General features: G+C 46.2%; 1 protein-coding gene across 4 annotated transcripts in view; it reads right to left on the bottom strand.

Moving 5' to 3' along the window:
• SLC2A9 (solute carrier family 2 member 9) overlaps positions 1–13,615 on the bottom strand; it is a 258,417-nt gene that overhangs the window by 157,490 nt on the left and 87,312 nt on the right. For all 4 annotated transcript variants that reach the window (XM_040487873.1, XM_040487869.1, XM_040487879.1 and 1 more), the window contains one exon: positions 1,632–1,777. In XM_040487873.1, coding sequence (XP_040343807.1) covers positions 1,632–1,777 — 146 coding nt within the window. The remainder of the gene's footprint in view (positions 1–1,631; positions 1,778–13,615) is intronic.

The raw sequence follows: 13,615 nt of genomic DNA, 5'->3' as shown, positions 1-13,615 counted from the left end.
CTTTGTAAGGAAGCCTCCACAAACCCCCCCAAAGGATGGGGTTCCAAGAGCTTCAGGTGGGCGAACACAGATTCTGGGAGAGTGACGTCCCAGAGGGGGCAGGGAAACTCCATGCCCCCCCCCCCCCAGCCTTTCCCTGTGTGTCTCCTTTCTCTGGCTGTTCTGAGTTCTACCCTTTTGTGAGAAACCCGTCATCTCGTGGGTCGATGGGTCCCTGTGTTCTGTGAGCTGTTCTAGCAAATTAGCCCAACTCAAGGAGAAGGTCGTAGGAACCACTGATTTATGGCCAGTCGGTCGGAAGCACAGGGGACAACCTAGACTTGCAACTGGCCTCTGAAGTGGGGACAGCCTCGTGGGACTGAGCCCTGACCCTGTGGGGTCTGACACTGCGTCCAAGTAGATGGTGTCAGAATTGCGTGGATTCACAGGACACCCGGCTGGTGTCAGAGAACTGCTTGATGCACGGAAAGAACGCATACGTGAGAATCAGTGTCGGGATCTTGCTCCCGCTCCCACAGGACCCAGCGTGTCCCTTCTTAGCTGTGTGAGACACGTCCCATACATGGGTCTGGAAGCAGACAGACCCAGGTTCCGGTTTCAGCCACGAGTCAGGTCTGACCTCACCTCTCTCTGCTTCCACGTCCACAGCTGCAGAGGGGAGCCGCCCACAGAGCAGCCGTGAGTCTCGGGAGGGCACAAACAACGAGCGCACCAGACGTGCGCATTGTCACGAGCACTCCTATCGCTGGAGCAGGGGCGCCGCTCACGGGGCTGGTCAGCTGTGCTCCGCTCAAGTGCCAGACCGTGGCAGGCGGCAGGCACCACCCCCATCACCCCGAGATTCAACTCCTCCCGACCCACCCCCCAACCTTCCGCTGTCTGCGGGGAGGCCACGCTCTCCCTCCTCATCCCGGCGGTGGGACGCTCCGACAGCAGGTCATCCCCCTTCCTCTCTACCCGGAGAGAGAGCCACAGCCTCCAGGCCTCTCTCTGGTCTCTGTAGTTCCTCCCCTCCCTTATCACCCTCCCCACCCCCCCAACCCGGGGCAAGGCTTTCCTTCCTGCCAAGGCCAGAAGGCAAGTCAGCTGTTGAACTGGGATTCAAAGTCAGGCCCTCCTGCTTCCCAAAACAGAAGACTGCAACTAACATGTTTATGTAAGAAAGACAGAGTGAGGTAGAGCAGAGCAAAACATCTTGGAAAGATGCCCCAAATACAGTAAGTGAAAACAGCCAAGTTGCAGAACAATGCGTGTGGCATGGTTCCATTAAAACAAAAACAACAACTATATGTTTATATGAGTTTGTAGAAGCAAAGAAAAACGCCTAAATGAATACAAATTAGCTGCTGACAACAGTTATTGGGTGGGTGGATCTGAACATTCTGTTAAGGTTTGCATTTGTTATGTATACTTTATGTTCTGGAAAAAAACAAAAAATCAAACGCAGTCGAAGGAACTCGATAACTGTCCTCCAGTGGTGAGTGAGAGGCCTGCGTGCTCAGGGACGCCATGGACAAGCCTTTGGAGGAAGGGCTCACCTCCAACCACCCCTGGTCCCGGAAGGGATGTGGGGAGCTGAGAGGGTGGCATCAAATGACACCAGACACGGTTGGCCGGCGAGCCGCACTTACCTTTCCCAGCAGCTCAGGCAGGCCCAGCAGCTGCCCCATGAACACGCCAACGCAGATGAAGATGGCAGTCACCTGCCCCAGAGAGCCACGGATCGCCTTGGGCGAGATCTCGTTCAGGTACATGGGGAGCGCGCTGAGGGCGATGCCTGTGAAGGAACAACGGCAGCTGTGAGAGGTCTGTCTTCTCTGCGGGAGGAGCACCCTGGTCAGCGAGAGGGCTGTCTCCCTCGAGGGAGATGGGTCAGGGCCCCCCCTCTGCCGTGCCCTGATAAGAACAGTGCTGCAGCCACAACACTACCCCAAGCTTTCTGCACCAATCGCTGATGCTTTGACATGGCCTGTATCGTTTAATCCAGAAGGCATGGCTGGGAGGCAGATTTCATAGAAGGGAAAACAGACGATGAAGGTGGTGGTGATGGTGGTGGTGACAGTGAAGGTGGTGGTGGTGGTGGTGGTGATGATGAGGGTGATGATGGGGTGGTGGTGGTAGTGATGGAAGTGGTAGTGGCGATCGAGGTGGTGATGGCGGTGGTGGTGATGGTTGATGGCGGTGGTGATGGTGGGGATAGTGGTGGAAGAGGTGGTGATGGTGGTGATGGAGGTGGTAGTGGTCATGGTGGTGGTGGTGGTGGAAGAGGTGGTGGAGAAGGTAGTGATGGTGGCGAGGTGGTAATGATGGGAGAGGTGGTGATGATGGCGGTGGTGGTGATAGTGAAGGTGGTGGTGGTGGTGGTGATGATGATGAGGGTGATGATGGGTTGGTGGTGGTAGTGATGGAAGTGGTAGCGGCGATCGTGGTGGTGATGGCGGTGGTGATGGTGATGGCGGTGGTGATGGTGGTGATAGTGGTGGAAGAGGCAGTACTGGTGGAAGAGGTGGTGATGATGGTGATGGCGGTGGTGATGGTGGTGGTGGTGGAAGAGGTGGTGGAGAAGGTAGTGATGGTGGCGAGGTGGTAATGATGGGAGAGGTGGTGATGATGGCGGTGGTGGTGATAGTGAAGGTGGTGGTGGTGATGACGATGATGATGGTGGTGGTGGTGGTGGTCGTGGTGATAGTGAAGGTGGTGTTAGTGATGATGATGATGGTGGTGATGATGGCGGTGGTGGAGATGGTGACAATGGCGGTGGTGGTGGTGGTGGAGATGGTGATGATGACGGTGAGGGTGATGGTGGTGGTGATGGAGGTGGTAGCGGTGATGGTGGTGGTGATGGAGGTGACGGTGGTAGTAGTGGAAGAGGTGGTGATGGTGGAAAAGATGATGGTGCCGGTGGAAGAGGCGGTGGTGGTGGTGGTGGTGATGGCGGTAGTGGTGGAAGAGGTGGTGATGATGGAGAAGGTGATGGCGGTGGTGGAAGAGGCGGTGGTCATGGAGGTAATGATGGTAGAGGTGGTGGTGCTGATGGTGGTGGTGATGATAATGCTGATGGAGGAGGTGGTGGCAGTGGTGGCGAGAGTGGCAATGAGAGCGGAGGTAGTGGTAGCAGACGGTACTGGTGGTGTTTAGCAGCCAACACACCTAGTGCTTACCAAGTGGCGGGATCCTTCTTATCTCTACGTTTATTAACTTACATATTTTCATAGTAACCCACTGAAGTAAATGTACTACTGTTATCCTTATTCTAAATATGAGGAAACTGAGGCACAAATGGAGTAACTTTCCCAAATCACCAAGTGATGGCCAGAGAGGCCCGAAGAGATTATTTTGCCCAACAGGTCAGGTCTCCGATTCTAGAACTTGAGCTTCTCCCACTAGCTGACCGTGTCTCTTTATGTAAGTCACGGGACTCAGGTAGGGTAGATACTATTATACCCATTTTACAACATTTTATAGAGTGCTTGTCAGTTTCAAGAAGCCCAGTTTTCCACCTGTACCTGGGCAAGGCTATTCTCAAATCCCTTTACAGCCCCACAAAGGTCTATAGACCTTATCGCAGGCTGACTCACAGCTCGTCTGGAGCACAGACGGCACACCCCAGAGCCACACTGCCTCCCGGGGAGAATCCCTGTAGCTTACGGGCCATGAGGCCTTGGCTGGGGGAGTTAGCGTCTCTAGGCCTCGGCTTCCCTCTCTGCAGATGGGCTAAGAACTGAGCCTAACTGCACAGGGCGGCTGGGAGAGTTCGCGTCTGCTCACTGTGCAGTGCTCTACAAATCAGTGCCGACAGCACTCATTCTTATTGCCTGACTTTTCACCAGACTGTGAGGGCATCAAACATTTCTTTGCTTCCCTGGCCTCCCCATGCCTCTCGCACCTCCTGAAACACTCTAGGTACCAATCAACGTGCTTCAAGTTAAGCTGAATTCGCCCCAGTCGCTAGCCGTCAGAGAGGCCCTTCCTTTAAAAAAAAAAAAATTAGGAGAGGGACTATGTGGCCCAATTTATAAGCTGAGGATCTCTTTCACTGCATCGCAACCCAGAACAACTTTTCCTGCCTCACCAGGAAGGCAAACACGCTTAAGGTACAAAGAGATGGGAATTATCTGCAAAGTCACAACATAAGCCAGATGCTGTTTGAATTTTTATCCAAAATACACACGCTGAAAACAGCTGGCCTCGTGGAAGCACTGGCTGGCCGGGGACCAGCTTGGCACCTTGCTGCCTGGGGTGGGGAGCACCACAGGGGGAGACACGTACAAGGACTCAAGTCCCAGAGCCCCGGCTTCCTCGCCAGGTGACCCTGATCAAGTCAATTAGCTTCTCCTAGCCTCGGCTTCCTGATCTATAAAATTAGGGTAATAATTGCTGTCTATTTCTGTTGCAGTGGCAATGAAATTATCACACATAAGGCTTCTGCCTCACATGTGGTCACTTGACAGGCACTTAAAAAACTGTCAGTTTCCTTTCCCCGATGCTCCTCCTCCCCGCTGGGGCTAATCACCTCTCAAAAAATGAATGAGGAAATGATAAAGCTGGTGGGAAAGAGGCGGCGAGGTGGCGGTGAAGGGCACGGAGCCACAGCTGGGACAGTAATTATACCCCCTTCACACAGGTGCTGTGCACAGGTGAGATGTATGTGAAATGCTTTGCGGGTGCCTGCATACAGTAAGCTGTCGATAAGTGGTGGCCGTTCTCCTCTCCCAGCTGTGAAATGACATGGCAAAATGCGATGCTGGTGGCTAAACCGGGGCCGAATGAGGAGGCAGTCTACATGAAAGCCACCACATGCCAGTTGGCTGGGGACTGTCCCGGTTTTAGCACTGGAAGTCCTTCGTCCCAGGCAAACCAGGGGGTAGGTCATCCGAGGCCCGTAGTGCTGCACCAGGCATCCCACACCCCTGAGTGGCCTCTCTCAGCCCACGACCCCCATCTCTTGCCACTCTTCCTCCCCAGGGGCCCCCAGCCTTGGGGTTCGCTGAACCCTAGGAGCATACTGACTGTAGGATATTGGCCTTTGCTGCTCTGTTTATCTGTTTATTCGTTGTCACAGCCCCATAAGCTGACCCCCGCCTGTGCTTCCTGTCTTACGAAGCCCCCAGCAAAGTGACCCCATTTGGAAGTTGTTTGCAGATGTACTCAAGTTAAGAGGAGGTCACACCGGATAAGGGTCCTAAATTCAATGACTGGCATCCTTATAAGAGGTCATGTGAAGATACTGAGAAGGAGGCTATGTGAAGATGGGGACAGGGACAAGAGAGACGCCAGTCAGGGAAGGCCAAGGGGTGGAGAGCACAGAACAGATTCACCCTCAGAGCCTCGAGAAGGAACAAAGCCTGCCCGCACCTTGATGTTGGGCTTCTGGCCTCTGAACTCTGATAGCATGATCTCTATTGTTTGAGGCCCGCCCCCGGGAGACTAGCACACCTCCTCACTGAGGCCTTCCCTGGCCACCTGCTGGAACTGGCCCCTTCCCCAGCTCTTTGTCTCTGCATCCAGTCCTGGCTCCCCCGAGTGCTTAGTGCTTTCTGCATGTTTCCTGTTTGGTATTTACTCGACCGTCTGTTTCCTCACCCGCAGCCACAGTGAAGCTCCCTGAGAGCACGGCACCTGCAGCGCCAGCCCTGGGACAGACAGGGGCTTGATTAACGTGTATTATGGGGGCCTGGGTGGCTCAGCGGGTTAAGGTCAGACTCTTGATTTTGGCTCAGGTCACGATCTTGCGGTATGTAGATTCAAACCCTGCGTCGGGCTCTGCGCTGATGGTGCAGAGCCTGCTTGGGATTCTCTCTCTGTCTCTGCCTCTCTCTCTGCCTCTCTCTGTCTCTCTCTCTCTCTCTCAAAATAAATAAATAAAAAAGAAACAAACCACGTACTGAATGGGTTCCCGCCCACTACTGCTCTACTGTTATTTGTTTAATCCCGGCTCAGAAAGGCCGGGGTCAGCAAATACCAGCGATCTGGAGTCGTGGACCCTGGCAGGCTGGTCCCTGGTTACAACTGTGGTCTATGGGAGCAGGTCCCCCAGTGGGCAGTCAGACAGCGAGCAGAGACTCCGAGAAGTGAGCAGAGGGCAGCCTGCCTCGTATCTAAAACATCACAGCAGTCCCAATGTACCGAGCCTGCTACACCTTCCAGAAGGCCTTCCCCTTCCTCAGGGTGCACGGTCTGATGGTGTGCAAGGAGCAGTCAGGGCACACGCCCTCACACAGGCGAGCTTAGCTCTCCGATTCCTCTCAGAGTCCAATTGGATTGTCAGCTCTTAGCCCTCAAAAAGCAGAAGGGACCTCGGAAAACATTTTCTAGGGAAATCAGAGATGCTGAAAGAAATACTCTAGGGACACCTGGAAATGTACATTTTCCTACTGGGGTAAAGAAAAATTTGAGTCCAGTCCAAAGTATTTACTGAATGTAGTAAGTCTTGACTTTTGAAAATCAAATTATGACATATACTTTTTAAAAAGTTTTTTCAATGTTTATTTATTTATTTATTTAAAAAAATTTTTTTTCAACGTTTATTTATTTTTGGGACAGAGAGAGACAGAGCATGAACGGGGGAGGGGCAGAGAGAGGGGGAGACACAGAATCGGAAACAGGCTCCAGGCTCTGAGCCAGAAGCCCAGAGCCCGACGCGGGGCTCGAACTCACGGACCGCGAGATCGTGACCTGGCTGAAGTTGGACGCTTAACCGACTGCGCCACCCAGGCGCCCCAATGTTTATTTATTTTTGAGAGAGAGAGAAAGCAGAGTGTGAGCAGGGGTGGGGAGGGGCAGAGAGAGAGAGGGAGACACAGAACTCGAAGCAGGCTCCGGGCTCCGAGCTGTCAGCCCAGAGCCCGACGAGGGGCTTGAACTCACAAACCACAAGATCATGACCCGAGCCGAAGTCGGACGCTCAACCGACTGAGCCACCCAGGCGCCCCAAATTATGACATATATTTTTATTTTTTTTATTTAAAAAAAAAATTTTTTTTAATGTTTATTTATTTTGGGGACAGAGAGAGACAGAGCATGAATGGGGGAGGGGCAGAGAGAGAGGGAGACACAGAATCCGAAGCAGGCTCCAGGCTCTGAGCCATCAGCCCAGAGCCTGACGCGGGGCTCGAACTCACGGACCGTGAGATCATGACCCGAGCCGAAGTCGGACGCTTAACCAACTGAGCCACCCAGGTGCCCCAAATTATGACATATATTTTTAAATTGCGCAGATAATACGCGTGTAGTCTGATGAATCATCACAAAATGCGCACGCCTGTGCAACTCCCACCCAGGTCAAGAATCAACCTACACACACACACACACACACACACACAAGAATCAACCTCAATACCAGCCCCCCGGAAGCCGCACCCTGTGCTTCCTCGGGACCACCATCCTCTCCCTTTTCCCCCAAGGTCATCACCAGCCTGATGCTGTCACCAAAGATGCGTGTGCACAGAATCACAGGGGATGTATTTCTCGGGTATTTCATCTCTTTTGTGTTTCTCACGAACGTGAAATGCATCCGTGCTGTAGCACACAGCTGTAATCTGTTCGTTTTTATTGCTGTGTCATATTCCAACGTGTGAGAGTATCACAATTCATCCACCTTCCCATTGATGGACACTTCAGCGCTCTCCAGTTTGGGATTAACACTAACAGTGCCCCATAAACATGCTTACACAAGTGTGTAGATGCACATGTATGGAAATATATATACACAGCAACCATAAGATATGTATGTTCAGTTCTGGTAGATAAATCCAGTTTCCCCAAATCATCACACCAACTTACACCTTTATAAGAGACGTATGAAATACTTTGCTCCACATTTTTGCCAATATTTGGCATTACTGGTCTTTTTAATTTTTAGCAATTGTGGTTTTAATGTGTATTTCCTTAATTACGAGTGAGATTTATTTTAATTTCCAGTGTAGTTAACACACAGTGTTCTATGGGTTTCAGATGTACAATCTAGTGATTCGACACTTCCACACATCACCCAGTGCTCATCACAAGTGCCCTCCTTAGTCCCCATCACCTATTTCACCCATCCCCCCACCCCCTCCCCTCTGGTGACGTCAGTTTGTTCTCCATGTAGGTAAGAGTCTGTTTCTTGGTTTGTCTCTCTCTTTTCTTTTGCTTGTTTACTGTTTCTCAAATTCCACATATGAGTGAATTCCACATATGGTATTTGTCTTCCTCTGACTTATCTCACTTAGAATAGTACTCTCTAGCTCCATCCACGTTGCTGCAAATGACAAGACTTCATTCTTTTTGACGGCTGAGTAATATTCCATGACATCTCACATCTTTTTTAACCCATCATCTATCGACAGACACTTTGGGCTGCTTCCATAGTTTGGCCATTGTAAATAATGCTACTGTGAACATGGGGTGCATGTATCCCTTTGAATTAGGGTTTTTGTATTTTTGGGGTAAGTAGTGTGATTACTGGGTCATAGATTAGTTCTGTTTTTAACTTTTTGAGGAATACTAATGTAACTTGTGAAAATGCCTACTTTGTCTCTTAGCCATTTTTGTAAGAGATGTTCTGTCTTTTTATTAATGATTTGTAAGAGTTCTTAATGTATTCTGTGTTTGAGCCCTTTGTCAATTTCATTCATTGCGAATATTTTCTTGCTGTCTGTGGTTTGTCCCTTCATTAATGATGATTTTTTTGTATGAATAGAAAGAAGTCTTTAATTTTAATGTAGTTCAATTTATCAATTATTTTACTTTAAACTAGTGCTGTTCTGTCCTGTTTAAGAGATCTTTCCGTGTCCTAAGATGATGAAAATATTACATGGTATGTTGCCTTCTCGGATATTTATGGTTCTACCTCTCATCTTTAGAGCTATAATCTACGTGGGATTGATTGTGCGTATGAAGTCAAGGAGTGTTCAGGTTTCATTTGTAATGGCATTAAAATGTCAGGTGTCAATACAAATGCAGTATTGCCACCTTGGATGGCGCAATCTGGACTTTATCCCTAAGACAACTCCCCAGAGAGAAGCAGCAGCAGAAAAATACAGATAACAACTCTTGAACAATAAGCCTCTGTTTTGCAAAAACAGCTACGATGTACCAATAATAACTTAAGTTATACCTGTAGAAATTTCCTGACCATAGACATAAGCAAAAAGGGGTTCTTTCACGGTTGCTGGGATTATTACTTTCCTTCCTGGTTACCCCAGGAACTCATGTTTCCGGAAAGATGCAATACATAGAAACATTCCATTTAAAACAAAGTTCACATAAAATATTCCAAGCATAAAAACACAGGTGCATATTAACATCTGCTCCCTTCTTGGAGTCTGCAGTCCCCATCAGACTGCCACTGGGTCCTGTTCCCACACAGCACAATCGCAACTGAGTACCAGCCTGCCAGGGGCTGCAACTCCCAGCCACTGGTGACCCCAACCGGCCCGACATCATTTGTTGAAAAGACGCTCTTCCCTTCAGCTCTCCAGCTGCACCTTCACCACAGATAAGTGTCCACATATGTATGGCTCAGCTGCAGAAGTCTCATTTCTAGTCCACTGATGTACTTCTCTCTCTTTGCACCAATCTGCACTGTCTGAACCACTGTAACTTTCTAACTGTTGATGTCCCACAGATTAAGTTCTCCCATTTTTCTTTTTCTGGAAGGTAATCTTGTGAATTCTCAGCACTTTGTATTCTTCCCATGTACATTTTAGAAGCAGTCTGAAATTTCCATTTTATAAGACCTGCTTGGATTTGCTTGGGTTTGTATCGAATCTATAGATCAGTATAGAGGGAACATCATTATAATGTTGTCTTTCAACTTGTGAATATGGAATACCCCCCATGTATGTGTCTAATTTCTTTCCATAATATTTTATAGATTTTTGTGTAGATAATAAGGAGATTAGAAATCGCACATTTCCCACTAGACTTATTCGTGGGTATTTGACGGTTTTTACAGCCTCTTAAATGGTATAGTTTATAAATTTCACTTTCTACATAAGAATACAATTGCTTTTAGTGTATTGACCTTATGTATAGAAATAAAATTGCATTTAGTGTTACAAGTACACAAGTATGATGACTTTTTATCCAGAGACCCTGGTAGCCAAATCCACTCACTCATTCTAAAGTTTATTTATAGATTTAGATGTTTTATGCATTCATGACATCGGTGACAGACGACAGTTTTAGTTCATCTTTTCCAATCTTTATACCTTGTGTTAAAAAAAAATTTATTTGCCTCGTTGCATTAGCTAGGACCTCTCGTACTATGTTGACTCAGAGTGGTGACAGCATGTATTTTGTGTCGCTCCTGAGCTCAGAGAAAAACCTATCAACATCTTAGTACTGAGTATGATGACTGCTGTAGGTCTGGGTAGACAGCCTTCATTAGTATAAGGAAATTTTCTTCTATTCCTCGTTGGTTAGAGTTGTTTCTACATTTTTTTTTTTTTTACCGTAAGTGGATACTGAACATTATCAACTATTTTTTCTGCATATGTCAAAATCATCATATAATTTTGTCTTCAAATGTATTCTGTAAATATGATGAATCACCCTGATTCTCAAATGTTAATCCAATCTTCCACTGCTGGCGTAACTCAACTAGGTCTTGACCTATTATCTTTTTATGTTTTATGTTGTTTATCGTTGAAATTGTTCGCTAAGTCTTTGCTTAGGATTTTTATATCTATGTTCCTTAATGATATTGGCCTGTCATTTCTTCCCTGTAGAGTTCTTATAAGGATATGCTATCCAGGATACACTCATCTTATCAAATGAGCTGGGAAATATCCCCCCTGGAAATGTTTATACAGAATTGGTATTGTTCTCTCTTAAGGAAGCCTTGAATCACCTTTGTTGGGAGGTTTTTAATTATATGTTCAACTTATTTAATAGAATAGGACTATTAGATACTCTAATTCTTCTTACATCACTATTGGTTAAGATTTCTCTTTCTAGGCATTTGTACACTTTAAGTTTTCAAATATATCACATCACAATATATTCTTATCTATCTAATGCTTCAGGAGCTGGCCATTTAAACCCTAATATTAGTTATTAATTCCTTCTCTTTTTATAAATAGTCTCACAAGGGCTTAGCAATGTTATTAATCTTTTATAGAACTTACTTTGATCTTGCTGATGCACTCCAATGAAAATTCCCTTTCCAACTTCTTGAGATGGAAATTTAGATTACTGATTTTTAGCCTTTTGCATTTGAGGTTATAAATTTTACTCAAAGTATGGCTGTAGCTGTAGTCCACAAATTTTGAGATGTCTTGTGTAGTATTTTCATTATCATTTAATCCAAACTATTTTAAAATTTCCATTGTGATTTCTTTTTGTCCCTCTGGTTACTCAGAAATACACGTTCATTACTTGGAGTGTATGTCACTTATATCTTAGTTTCCAAACCTGTGAAGATTTTCTACTTATACTTTTGTAATTAGCTTCTAACTTAATTCTGCTGTGGTCAGAGAACATAGTCTAATATTAATCCTTTTAAATGTGTTGAGACTTGCTTTATGGCTCATCATATGGTTGATTTTTGTAAATGGCCCATGAAAGCTAAAAAGAAACGTGTGTTTAACAGTTCTAAAGTTTAATGTTAATATGTTGATTAGCTCATATTTGTTAACTGTCATTCAAACATTCTAGCTACTACTGATGTTTCTGTCCACTCGTTTTATCAATGGCTGAGACAGTATTTCTCATTTCAGTCTGGCTAACTTTTAGCTTATACTCACTTTCAGTTTATACATTTTGATGCTTTTTATTAAGTGCATATCAAATTTAGAATTATTATATTCCTGACAAACTGAATGCTTCATCATCATGAAACCTCTCTCATTGTCTTTAGTAATTTTTGTTGCCTTCAGATCTACTTAGGCTCTTATCAGTACTGCCAAACCATATTTACGGGCTTGGGTTTGCCTGGGATTGCTTTTTATATTATTTTATTTTCAATCTTCCTATGTCTTTACATCTAAGATACAAACAGCATATACACAGGTATTTGATTTATCCAGTGTAACCATTTTTATCTTTTAAAAAAAATTTTTTTTAATGTTTATTTATTTTTGAGCAGAGAGAGAGAGAGAGCATGAGCAGGGGAGGGGCAGAGCGAGAGGGGCAGACACTGAATTGGAAGCAGGTTCCAGGCTCCGAGCTGTCAGTACAGAGCCTGACACCGGGCTTGAACTCACAGACTGCGAGATCATGACCTGAGCCGAAGTCGGATGCTCAACCGACTGAGCCACCTAGGCGCCCACCATTTTTATCTTTTAATTGGAGTACTGAGTCTATTTAGTGTTATTCTTGTGTTTAAATATAACATCTTACCATTTGCTGTTCTATATGGCACTCTCCTATATTTGGTTTTCTCTCCTCTCTTGCCTTCTTTAGGATTAAGTATTTTTAAGTCATTTGATTGTTATGTTATTTTCTCTTCTTTAAATTATTGCTCTAGAGGTCATTTCATGAATCTGTGTCTTAGTGAAATCTAATATAAAGTAGTACATTTAGTATTTCCCAGACAATGCAAAGAATTTAATACACTCCAATTTCATGTACTGCCTTCCTGATTTATATGCTATTTTAGTTGTGTATTTTAATTTTTCTGTCTTCTTCTCTTCACACAGGCACACACACACAGACATGCACACACATAGAAACACACACAGACACACACACACACCCCTGTATGGTACCTGAACATCGTCAGGTAGCTATGCTGTTATCTGTACTGTACATGTGAGGAAAGGGATAGAGGGATAGAGAAGTCTGTCTGAGATCACCCAGATGGTAGGTAGCAGGGCTGGGACCAGAATCCATCCTTCAGAACACCTCACATGCTCTCTGTCATGTTAAAATTTGACTCAAATCGTAACATATGCTCTTACTTCACAATCTCCTATTGTCTGATGTTGTTTAATGAGTAAACGATATAGCTCCATGTGGCATGCGAGGTCCAGAAGTTTCAAGAGACTATTCAAGATAGTAGGTCTAAGGTGAGTACAAAAGGAGCCAAAGCAGATTTTTTTGTAGAGTTGGTAGAAACCTCAGCCACCAGAGTTCACTCCTCCTTATTTTCTAGATGACATTACTGGGGTCCAGAGAGGTGAAATGATGGTCCCAAGGTCAGCTGGCAAGTCAATGGTAGAACCAGAACTTAAAGTCACTTCCTTGACCCTGATTTTATATTCTTTCCATGTCATATGCTTCTCTAAATGCTACTGTTCATATTTGTCCACCAGAGAGCCCCTAATGCAGCAGGGGGGCGCATCAGAGAGCTCCTAATGCATGGACACAGGCTTGCATCCCTAGGAGTGTGGGCAGCACTGGGAGGGCTTGGCAGGAACCTGTCCAACACAATCGTCCACAAACACAAAACATTTTCAATGTAAAAATGTGTTTGTTTGTTTGTTTGTTTATTGGCCAAGCTTTTTAGAGAAAGGACACTTCAGGAAGGCATCGTGGGTTTCTGCTGTGGTTCCAAATACTGCCCGCAAACCCGGCTTGAGCAGCACAGCCTCTGCAAAGCCTCTAGGCTCATCACTCGGCTTTAAATTATGTATTACAAGCCAGACAGTCCACTCATCTCCTGCCCAGCAATTTCCCTTTCTTCCTGACC

Source organism: Herpailurus yagouaroundi, unplaced genomic scaffold (genome assembly GCF_014898765.1).
Source record: "Herpailurus yagouaroundi ecotype Mexico unplaced genomic scaffold, PumYag 28, whole genome shotgun sequence".
In the NCBI taxonomy this organism is placed as follows: domain Eukaryota; kingdom Metazoa; phylum Chordata; class Mammalia; order Carnivora; family Felidae; genus Herpailurus; species Herpailurus yagouaroundi.
Note: the sequence above shows the minus strand (reverse complement) of the source record. Positions and strands in the feature narration are given on the sequence as shown.